This window comes from Mustelus asterias, chromosome 13 (genome assembly GCF_964213995.1).
Source record: "Mustelus asterias chromosome 13, sMusAst1.hap1.1, whole genome shotgun sequence".
NCBI classification, from domain to species: domain Eukaryota; kingdom Metazoa; phylum Chordata; class Chondrichthyes; order Carcharhiniformes; family Triakidae; genus Mustelus; species Mustelus asterias.
In genome coordinates, this window is record NC_135813.1 from 88,707,368 (window position 1) to 88,719,631 (window position 12,264).

The 12,264-nt window shown below is 42.4% G+C and overlaps 1 protein-coding gene across 3 annotated transcripts in view; it reads left to right on the forward strand.

Annotated features, from left to right (window-relative positions):
• The first annotated feature begins 357 nt into the window (after window positions 1-357).
• cltcl1 (clathrin, heavy chain-like 1) overlaps window positions 358-12,264 on the forward strand; it is a 62,306-nt gene continuing 50,399 nt past the window's right edge. For all 3 annotated transcript variants that reach the window (XR_013499393.1, XM_078227241.1, XM_078227242.1), the window contains exon 1: window positions 358-517. Coding sequence is in view for 2 of the 3 variants with exons in the window: in XM_078227241.1 (XP_078083367.1) it covers window positions 359-517 (159 nt within the window). In the remaining variant the exon portion in view is untranslated. The remainder of the gene's footprint in view (window positions 518-12,264) is intronic.

A 12,264-nucleotide genomic window follows, 5' to 3' on the forward strand; every position in this document is an offset into this window, starting at 1 on the left:
AGGTGGAGTGGGCGGGCTGGGCGGTGGGAGGGGGCGCCGGCGCTACGATTGGTTGGAACCCGCTGTCAATCAGTCTGAGTGACGCATGAGGTGGGCGGAGATCGGGAGGAGAGACCGTGATTGGCTGCGCGCGCGGGGCTGTCAATCAATGCGAATTGCACTGGCTGGGCGGGGATGGGGAGGGGAGAACGGGGCAGGATGGGCGGGCTCTGGGACGGGGCTGCGGCGCGCGGATTGGCCTGGGGGGCATCTGTCCATCAATATAAACGAGGAAAGGGGAAATAGTGATTGGACAATTCGCCTTGTCAATCTTGACAAACGTATGAGGGGGCGGGGTGAAAGGAGTGGTGAGAGACGCATGCGCCGTAGCTCCAGCCGAGCCCGGGAGGAGCAAGGGGGGCCACAGCGAGAGGCAGCCGCCGGCAGCTTGAAATACTCCTCATCCTCCCCTCTGTTACCCGCACTGACTGCAAACATGACTCAGATACTCCCCATCCGCTTCCAGGAGCACCTGCAGGTAAAGGAGCGACCCAGGCCAATTAAATCAGTCATTATTTAAGGGAAAAGGGGGGGTTTAATGTGGGGGTTAATGGGGGAGGAAGCCCCTCACCCGGAGCCGGTTGTTAGGCAACCGCGGCCTAGCTGTGGGAAAAGCCTGAGACTAGGAGTTTAGGGGGGGGGTGGTGGGGTTGGAATTGTCCTTTTTTTTGCCCCCTCCAATAAACCTGGTGTGTGGTGGGCTTCGGGTAGCCCTCTCTCAGGCCATCCATTTTAATTCCCCCCTCCCCTGGGGCTGTTCGGCCATGGGGGGGGGGGGGGGGGGAGGTGTTCGACCAGGGGAGGCTTCACTGGATGCTGTTTATTTAGCAAATGATTATAAACGGTGTGGGAAAGAACGGGGCTGGGGGTGGATACCCATCTACCCACACTGGGGAGGGGGTGTCTGGCGTAGGGTTGAATGGGAGGAAAAACAACCCCTTTTTTATGGGATGGAAACTATTTATCTACTCTCCCCTCCCCAATTCTCTCCTCCCCTTCCTAGGGTGCTATGCCTTTTTTTTGTAATTGAATGAATGGAATGACAGCGCCGCCTCCTTTTTTAAAAAATCTTCCATTGGAATGGTCAATCTATCTCCCTTTTTTTTTACCATCCAAAACCACTGCAGTGGGAACAAGCTCAGTCGGTGCAATAAACTTGTTTACTCAAGATGCTTGATGTTGTTGTTTTAATGCGTATTGATGTTTTAAAGCAAAACACTGCTTCTCACACCATTATGTTAGCTAGATTGAAGTATAAGTGGGTTCAGTATGTGAAAACACTTGGTGACTTTCGTGTATCTAGTACAGATTTTCTCTGGGTTTATGAAGTTTGTCGCATTTGCTTAATTAATCAGTTGTTTCTATTAGTTTTGCAGCAATTTAAGGCTCTTCACATTCCTAGCTGATGTAGTGCAGGGAGCTTCGCTCTGTTCTATCTATTTGTATCTTGATTTTAACTCCAATTGCGACATTGCCTTGGTGTGTGGCTGCATTGAGCGGCGGTAGCGTTGAGATTGTAATAGGGCCAGAATTTAAATCTGTTCCATTTTAAAAATGTCTTATTTGCCTAAAATTTAAACCGCTTCCAAGACTGTTATGGCAATCCCTCCAAACTACTTTGTTGCCCTGTCACTATTTTAAACGAAAGGTAGTAACATACCTGAGATGTTTACTTTCCCGTTTTTGCACTCCCGACCGAGTTCGCAATGTTGGCATTGGACAGTCGGTACATCTCAATTAAGGTTGTTTCCTAGCTTCCCTGACATCTCTTCCCGCCCGCATGAGTAGGACCATGTTTGTCGCAATGACTATTGATCGATGGCTTACAAGATGGTCGAACTTTTAAATGACTGTCAGAATCCTTTGCCGTTCAGTCAAGTGGAACAAATGGTAATTGAGCCGCTCGACGTTATGATGTTTGGCTTGAGCCTTCCCTTTGCTCATTGTCAAACGCACTGATTTGTCTTTCGCCACCCCTCACGATGCAATAGGTGCTTGATAGCCGGTGCAGACTCGACGGACCGAAGGGTCTCTTTCAGTGCTGTAAAACTGACTCTTGAGAACTTAATCAGCTTTCAAACCTTAAAACCCCTCAGTAATAGGATTCTGTTTTCCTATTACAGAATCACCAAGGGTGATGTACCTCAGAGGTATATCGGGACACTCGAGCAAAATAAATATGAAATTCCATCAGGAATAGAACATATGGCCCATCAAGCCTACTCTGCCATTCAAATATGATCAAGTTGGGTTTCAACTCCATTTTCCCTCCTGTCCCACATCCCTTGATTCCCTGACAAAGTATTGATTGAGCATCCACATTCTCGGGGTAGAGAATTACAAAGATTCACTACCCTCAATCTTCACGTGAACAAGTAATGTAGCATGTTCTAATTTTCAAGGATGCGTGGAATTTTTTGTGCTGTAACTTGCTCATGGAAATTCCTGGGTATTGAAAATGTACAGTCGTTATCCCATTTGAGTTGCTTTTCAAGTATTCCTTTGGTTACAAAGTTGGGCTGAACTGAGGCGAAATAGATTCTGCAAGTGCAGTAAGTCTAGTTGTAGGATTCTGGTTTTGATTACTGACTTGTGTATTATATAAGACTCCTCCATTGACTGTAAATGCACTGTTCATATTCTCCTGGTAGTGCTGCACTAGTGGTAAGATGGTAAAGTATTTGTAAATCTGGATAATGTGTTAATGTCTCTTTAAAAAAAAATTCAACTTTTTGAATTGAAATATAAAATTTGGACTTATCGACAATCTTGTCTTTGGAACTTTGCCTTTAGTTCGGACAGGGTCTGTTTGAGACAAATGAAGTGAAATTCTGAATTAAGTGTTGGTAGATGCCTGTCTTTGAAGAGCCTACATGAAATTGGAAATGTCAACTAAGTGGGCAGACTTTTTTTTAAACTTTTACTCCATCCTTAAAGTTACAAAGCCATTGCTTAGTGGGCTGGGCAAATTCAGATCTATTCCATACTTGCTACAAAAATCAAATTCCATTTGAATCCAATTCATGGTCCCCAGCTGACAAATAAGACATGGTACCTTGTCTTGGGCTTGATCTTGGCCAAAATGCAATTGTGACTAGTGTATTCTTGATCCACAATCATGTGTAATTGACTGACTTCAGCACTGGGCAGAGACACTGTTCATACTTGTGGAGCAGATTAGTAGTATCATCATCTGCCCTAGAGGCAGATTGAAAGATAGAGAAATGGGACTAACTATTTCAGTTCTGTGCTATTAATCTTAAATTATAATGACTGAACATTTTTTAACTAAGATGGAAAAATGAACAAACAGCTGGGTACAGTTCTACAGTCAATTCTTAGTATTGCAGCAGTTCCCACTAACCCGGAGTCAAACAGGCTATAGTAGGAAGAAAATTTGATCCTGCCCTCTGATGTATATGTTCAGCAATGATGGTTATCAAGAATAGATTCATAACCATCTCTCCTAATCCCTTCAAGGTTGCTGAGGCCATTTGTGGCTTCGTCTGGACTCAAATCAACTTCAATCATTAATACTGTGGGTGGCATGGTGGCACAGTGGTTAGCACTACTGCCTCACAGCACTAGGGAGCCAGGTTCAATTCCAGCCTTGGGTGGTTTTGTCTTGTGAAGTTTATATGTTCTCTCAATGTCTGCTTGGTTTTCCTCCTACAGTCCAAAGATGTGCAGGTTAGATGGATTGGCCATGCTAAATTGCCCCCTTAGTGTCCCAAGATGTTAGTCATGGTAAATGCATGGGATTGCAGGGGAGGGCCTGGATGGGATGCTCTGAGCTGACTGGCCTCATTCTGCACTCTAGGGATTATATGGTTCTAACCTTGGATTTTTGTTGGTACCACAGACATCTCTTTTAACTTTCAGTAATTTGTACAGTGTGATGGGGCTTGTGGGAACTCAACAACTGCCTTGAAGGGTTGTCTCTTGAATCTGTAAGTTGTAGATCCTTCATGCAACTGCAGTAACAAATGCCTTGGATTAACTGTAGGGGTACTAGGAAACTAGTGATTTGTAGCAGTAAGCACTAGGTGTTGTGTAGAACAGAGATGGGAAAACATCATTGCATTTGAAAATGACTCACTTCACCCTGACAGCTTGTATATTTGTAGTGCCTTTAATACAGATTTTAAAAACAATCTCCAAGGGCATGTTTTAAAATAAAACAACACCGGACTGCACATGGATGGGCCAGATGAGAAATGTGCTTGGGTAGATTTTTAAGGAGTGACTTGGAGGAAAGTGAAGTGTAGGGAGTGAATTCCAAAGCTTGGGACCTGGGCAATTGAAGTACACAGCTATCAGTGGTGAAACAGTTAAAATCTGGGATGCTGAAGAGGTCAAAATTGGTTGTGATCATATTTTGGAGGGTTGTGGCGGAGTTTGAAGACCAAGGTGAGAATTACAAAATAGTTGTTGTCTGACTGGACAAAGTTGATCAGCAAGCACATTTGCGGTGAAGGAGTTGGTGCAATTTTAAGGCATTGGTATCAGATTTTGGACAAATTTATGGAGGATAAAATGTGGAGCATCAGCCAAGTGTGCATTGGAATAGTTAGGTCTAGGGGTAATGAAGGCATGGATGAGGATTTTGGCAGCAGATGGGCAGATAATATGGAGGTGGAAATAGATGGTCTATGGCATGAATGAGGTTGGAAGCTCCTTTCTTAGTCAAATATGGTGTCCAAGTTTTGCAAACATTGATTTAATCTTGGGCTGTTGCCAGGGAGAGCTAGAGCTGATGGGGAATGGAGTTTAGTGGTGACCAAAAACAATTATTTCAGTCTCGTTTAGTTTTGGGCATTCTGCTCATCCAGAACTTTCCAACAGTAGTGTGGTACAGTGATGACTTGCTACTCAGTTGGAGTGAAAAATGGGATTTTTCAGCATTCAGTTCTGAAATGTTGACTTCAAGGTTGGCAGTAATTTTAACAGCAAAGGCTAAGTGACCCCGCAAAATATTCTGCAGCATTAAGATTGGAACTGGGTTTGCACTCATTATCCAATGTGTGGTTGACATTTTAGTTGTCACCTAAAACGGCTGATAATTCGAGGTTGGACATTTCTAGCTAAGTTGAGACCAACTCTTTCTGGAGAGGAAGAAATAGAACAGCACTAAATTGTACTGTCAAATTCACAGACCTGGGTGAGCTGAGTCACAGAATTTAAAAGGAGCTTAATAGTGGAACAGGTGCCCATAAGATTAATTTCCCTCTATCACTCTGGTATTCATTCCATTACTGATATCATGGATATTATGATACTGCTTTCATGGGATTAGTGTCACTGGCCAACATTTGTTACCCATCACTTTAGTGTCAGTGAAACTAAAACACCTGTTATTTACAAATAGCAGTTGGTATTTGTTTCAAAACTGCTGATCAGAGCCCCTATAAATTTTACAGGTATTGATCAAAGTTTTGGTATGAGGAGCATTTTGGGACTGAGTCTGTACTCTGGAGTTTAGAAGGATGAGGGAGGATCTCATTCCAATCTGCAGAATACTGAAAGGCCTGGATAGTGGATGTGGGGAAGATGTTTCTGTTATGAGGAGAGACTAGGATCAGGGGGCACAGCCTCAGTAAAGGGGCAACCGTTTAGAACCAGGTAGAGGAGGAATTTCTTCAGCTGGAGAGTGAATTCATTACTACAGAAGGCTGTGGAGGCCAGGTCATTTGAGTTTATAAAGAGATAGGTTCTTGGTTGATAAAGGGCTCAAAGGTTACAGGGAAAGAGTAGGAGAATGGGGTTAAACTTATCACAGTAAGTTTTAACAACACCAGGTTAAAGTCCAACAGATTTATTTGGTAGCAAATGCCATTAGCTTTTGGAATGCTGCTCCTTTGTCAGATGGAGTGGATATCTGCTCTAGTTCAACTTATCAGCCATGATTGGTGGAGCAGACTTGATGCACTGAACAGCTTAATTCTGCTATATCTTGTAGTCAATGTCACCTGTTTAACCCTTTTTTTACAGGCCTTTCTCTCTAACACTTCTGCAGGAGATCTTTTCTGTTTTTGAAATAGCTTGGTTAAAAACAAGTTGAAAGTTGGATTCTGCAACTAGCAATGTAAATTTCCAGACATCCAGCAATGAGAACAGTTAACACAGCTACAAATATCTGGACTGTCTCTTGGGGTGAAGACAATTTTAAATGAACAAAAGTATTTGAATGTAGTTGGTGCTTCAATCAACAGTACAATGCTACTGAAGTTAATCTTTGAACAAGATGCAAACTGGTCCTTGTACAAAAAGCTAGTGCATTGGACTCTGCAGAAGTGCACACAGCTACATGAATCTGTTTTAGCATTGCTACAGCTGTTCACATGAGGTTTCCTAACTTATCCCAACTTGGGTTTTCTTCCACCTGTGCTCCTTTATGCTCTTATGGATCATTATAAATGCTAAATAAACAATCTTGTTCCTGTGAACCCTTCAAATTATCTGGTATGTCTTGTTTGCTAAAGCTTTGGAGTTGCACTGCACTTTCCTGTCTGGGGCATAAAGATTGCCATATCACCACCTGGTCAAGTCATATTCTTTGTATAACTGATGCACAACACAGTATTCTCAACTCCATTCACAAGCTTGGGGTTGGTGTCTGCCTTGATGGAATTGAGGACATTAGTTGCTGACAGCTCCCACTGTTGAGTGGATACACAGTTGGTCATTCAGTTTAGATCATAAGGTGGCCATTTGGTCCATCTGTTCTGCCATTCAATGAGATCATGACTGATATGGTAAACTGCAACTCCATTTTCCCACCTTTATTCCCTTACTGATTTTAAAAATCTGTCTAACCATGAACATAGACCTCCTGAAGTAAAGAATTCCACATTCACTACTACCAGAAGAAATTCCATTATCTTAAGGGGACAACCCATTATGCCCTCTAATCCTAGACTCTCTCTCATGAGGGATCTCGGCATCTACCCTGTCAATCCCCTGTTGTCTGTCTCTAAGGTTGCTTCTCCTTTCATCATGCATTGTCCTGTCTATCGGTCTGCTGGTGTGCTGGTCCCTATTGTCAACTTGGGAAGCTTGTTTCATAACCAGCTAGTCATCTCTTCTGGAGAGGGGGTACCTTTTGGTATCACATTTTATTCCTGCTGATGTACATAGAAACTGAGCAAGATATTTAATACTCAATGACAGACAGTTAATTGTGTAACCTGTTACTTGTTGGAGTCTGACACTTTCCCATGTAACCTTGGAAATCACTTTTGGGTCATTGCAGTTGGGAATAGGGGTAGCTTGAGTTTCCATGCTTGTTTAGACAATTAACTGAGATACTGTCCCAGAGGTCAGCCTGTGCTTAATTTCATGGACAAGGTTTAAATCCTTGTCAAGTGAGTAGCCATGAGTCTATGGTGCCACCATTTTAACCACATGCACCAAGGTTAGCAGCAACTACCTTTCCTACAGAATACAGGCCAGTGTATTTCAATGCATACCAAGGGGGTAAGGCACTCTGCTTTTGTCTTGTTTTGTCAACAACTTGTATTTGTATAGTATCTTTAATTCAATAAATTGACCCAAGTTGCTTCTCAGCATAAAAGCAAAATTTGACAACCCTCATGAGCTGACACCAATAACAAGCAAGATTGTTCTTGTTGTTTGTGTTGCAAGCAAGGTCAACATTTATTGCCCATTGAGATGGTGGTGATTCATCTTGTATCTACTGCAGCCCATGTTATCTAGTTATACCTGCAGGGCTTTCTGTAGTGATTTTAGTACTGGGCCATTTCACATCTGGGCAGAACTGGATGAGGATGATGGACTTACTCCCCGATAGAGTTTTATAATTGTTAATGAGCATTTTATTACTGATTTTAGTAATCTCCCAGCTGCTATGGCGGGATTTAAATTCCTATCTAATGGGTTATTAGTCCAGTAACATTGCCACTATGCTACCATTCCCCTTAAGAGATGGGTTCCAAGGAACATCTTGTTGGAGGGGCATCCAGAGCAAAGCAGCTGAAGTCACAGCCACCAGTGATAGTGAATTGGGATGGCGAGGGTTGTGTGGTTGGTGGAGATTAGATGGAGGGGTTTGAAAAACAAATCTGGAATCTAAAATCGCCTTGAACAGTGCTGCAATTCAGGATACAGATTTGAATGGCTTCCAGTTTACAAAGGGTGGAACATGGAAAGCTGGCTTGGAATGGTCCAAGTCGAGAAATAAGTGAATAAGGGTTTTGGCAGCATTAGCTGAGGTGGAGTCAGGCAATGTTCAAGAGGAAATGGGTGGTAATGATATGGATGTGATCAGAGCCTCCTATCTATTAAATAACACCCTAGATTGTGAACAACCTGATTCTCCCTCACCTGTCAAGTGATGGAATCTGGCTTGGGAACAGTTTGCAGCAGAGATCCTTATTATTCATTGATGTTGGATGTGCATGAGATCTCACACCCATGACTATTCCACTTATTCTGACATCGATGTGTCTTGTTTTGTGTGCAATAAATTGAGTCCAGTGAATGAAACATAGCTAGTACAGTTTATTTGTGAGCAATTTAAATCTGTCTTGCTCTTTGCCTAAACCAGCAGTTTGAAGCTGAGGGCCAGATTTCAGCCTGTGGACAAGCTGTTCTTTATTAGACTCAAAGAATCAACAATGTGTGGCATTCAAACCTTTTGTTTAACTTCATGCTTGTGGTCCATGGAAGATTGGCAACCCTATTTTCTGATTGGGACTATTCCAATGTTGAGAGCATCTTTTTGTCTCAAATGAGAGCAGTATTTTACAAATGCCTTTGGCTGAAGGTTAAGTGAGGCTCAATGTTTGAATCTGCCGAGTGACAGTGGACATGAACCAACAGCAAGTGTAAGGTGGTTAGAGATGTAGGCAACCAACCATCATTGCTTAAAGAAACTAAACAGCAAAACAAGTTGAAGTGATTTTGTCGATTTTACAAATTAGTAGAATGCATTTATTCAAATGTATATTGTAGTCATTCACATTTTTCCTGCCCTGTCCCCTTGGCATTCACTGAAGCTTTCTGACCTAGCTATCTCGTGAAGCCTTTTAGCTACCATTTGATTTATTGTCACATGTATTAACATAGTGAAAAGTATTGTTTCTTGCATTCAATGCAGATAAAACATCATCTTGGAGAAGGAAACAAGAGTGCAGAATGTAGTGTTACAGTCATAGCTAGGGTGTAGAGAAAGATCAACTTAATGCAAGGTAGGTCCATTCAAATGTTTGGCAGCAGCAGGGAAGAAGCTGTTCTTGAGTCAGTTGGTATGTGACCTCAGACTTTTGTATCTTTTTCCTGAAGGGGGAAGTGTCTGGGGTGCATGGGGTCCTTAATTATGCTGGCTGCTTTGCTGAGGCAGTGGGAATTGTAGACAGTGAATGGATGGTAGGCTGGTTTGTGTGATGGATTGGGCTACATGTACATTCAGTCTCTGAGAAAGTAGAGGTGTTGATGGGCTTAACTATAGTCAGCATGGGGCGACCAGGACATGAAGTGCTTGACCCTTTCTACTTCATCCCTATTGATGTAGACAGGGGCATGTTCTCCTTTATGCTTCCTGAAGTCAATGACAATCTCCATTTGGTTGACATTGAGGGAGAGATTGTTGCCGCACCAATTCACCAGATTCTCTCATTCTGTACTTTGTCTCGTCATTGTTTGAGATCCGACCCACTGCAATAGTGTTGTCAGCAAACTTGAAAATCAAATTGGAGGGTAATTTGGCCACAGTCAAGTGTATGAGTATAGTGGGGGGGCTGAGAATACAGCCTTGTGGGACACTGGTGTTGAGGATGATGTTGTTTATCCTTACTGATTGTGGTCTGAGTTAGGAAGTTCAGGATTTGGCTGCAGAACAAGGTGCTGAGGCCTAGGCCTGGAGTTTGGAGATGAGTTTTGTGGAAATAAGTGTTGAAGGCTGAGCTGTAGTCAATAAATAGGAGTCTGACATAGCTGTCCTTGTTATCTAGATGCTCCAGGGTTGAGTGCAGGGCCAGGGAAATGGCTGTGGACCTGTTATGGCAGTAGGCAAACTGTAGTGGATCCAGGGAGGCTGGAATTGAGTCGTGCCATGACTAACCTTTTTTTGAAGCACTTCATAATGATTGTCAGTCACCAGCCAATAGTCATTAAGGCACACTGCTTGGTTTTTCTTGGGTACCGGCATGATCGTTTTCTTGAAGCAGATAGGGACCTTTGAATCACAAGCTGAGAAATGCTCTTCAGAAGGTGATCAAGACCATATAGATAAAAATAGAGCAGTGATCTTGTCTCCAATTCTACAAGATGTGTGAACTGACCCTCGTGTGAACATTTTGGGAACTTGGGTTGAAGTAAAACAGGCATTTGACCCTGTATGCACTCAGTTGAAGTTGCACCATAATAAATTTATTTCTTAAAAGCACTAAATTTGAAGCATTTAAGAAGCTTATTTCACTGGGAAAAGATTTGAACCGTTGGCTAGGTGGCTAAATATAGTAGTTTGTTGGAAAAGTGGAACTCATCTCCACAGTTTTCAGGAATTGGAGGATTGCAGTGTTCTTGGGGGCCGGTTTAATCAGCCTGCCATTATTTTATGCTTTACCACCATTAGCTACTCAATGATTTCAATCTTAGAATTATTTAGCTTAAAGGTTTGTTTTACCAAGTCATCTTGGTGCTCTTTTGATCTGCAATAGAAAGTTTAAAATTACAATGAGGATGGGAAGTAGCAGCTCAGACTTGCATTTGTATAGTGTCTTTTAATGTAGTGAAACATCCCAGGCTGCTTTGCAGGAGCGCTATCAAATAAAATTGGATCCATCCCAATATTCGCTTGTGGCCAACTGATCAAAGGGATGGAAATTTGAAGTTGGGTCCTAGGGGAGGGTCACCAATGGTAGAATGAAAATTGGATGTGAAAAGGTCAGAATAGAGATGGGGAGGGGGTGATAACATGGGAGAAATTTTAAAACCAGGATGACCATTTAAATATTGCTGGATTGGGAGCCAGTAAGTCAGGACAGTGGAGGTGTGAAATGTGCTGGGCAACAGTTTTGGAAGGTGTAAGCTGGCAGGGTTACCAGGTCAGTGTTTAAATTCTGTGCATTTTGCAAAGTGAGACAATATCAAGTAAATAGTACAATTTAAAGTGTGAGAACAGACATAGAATGTTCATGTACACAACTTTGAAGGTGACAGGACAAGCTGGTGATGTGATTACAGCACAGAGCCTCACTTTTATAAATAGCAGCACAGTTTTGCTTAAACTGTTGGTTAGATCTCAGATAGAATATTGTCTATTCCTGAGCATCACTGCACTTTTGGGAAGATGATCCATGGGATGAGTGACTTCAGTTAAATGGAATGAGAAGCTTGAACTGTTCTGTGGCCACCAACTGGGTTAAGAGTATGAGTTGCTTAAACTGGACTGATCTTGGTAGGGAGCTGGCAGAAGGGTCAACCAGATGCCAATTTGAGCTAAATGCAGCTTTGTGCTGTGAGATTCTAGGATTTGTAAAAGAGCTATTTTTTTCCAGTGGGTGAAGGCTGACACTTAACCAAGCCAAGAGATCTTAACATTCTTGATTGGGTTAGGTGGATGTGGTAAGAGGTATTTCCAGTTGCTGATGTGAAGCTAGGGGACCAGATAGTTGTGATGAATCCAGGGGAATGATTTGTTTCATGGGGAGGATGGTTGAGGTAATAGCTTGGATCTCAAACTGGACAAATACCCGAGAAACTCACTGAAAAGCTGAGGTAGATAGAAGGGGTGAATTTAGTCAGTCGTATACCTAAAGCCTTGACCTTGTGAAGCCAGACTGTAAAGTGTCCATTAGTTCTGCAAAATTAGCTAAATCCCAGTAATCCAATATCTGCTGCACAGCAATGTGGTTGACTAAAATGCCTCAAATGGCCAAGCAATTCACTCTGTTCAAGGATAATGTGCAACAAATGCTGGCCTTGCCAGCAATGTCCAGATCCCATGAACAAATAAAGAAAACAATGCTGTATAAACCTTTTTCATTTGGGCTAAGCTCTGCATGACTTTGCCATATTGTGCCAATGTAAGCATAATATAATTGTCTCCAGGTTTGGTGAAAGAGCTGAATTGCACTGATATAATTCAGTTGCTAAATAAACATTTGTTTTTGTCCCTTAATGCATAAATTAAGGGCTGCATGTGAATCTCAAATTTTCATGAGAATCTGAGTCTGGTTCTTTCAGCTCTCTAACTTTTGCCCA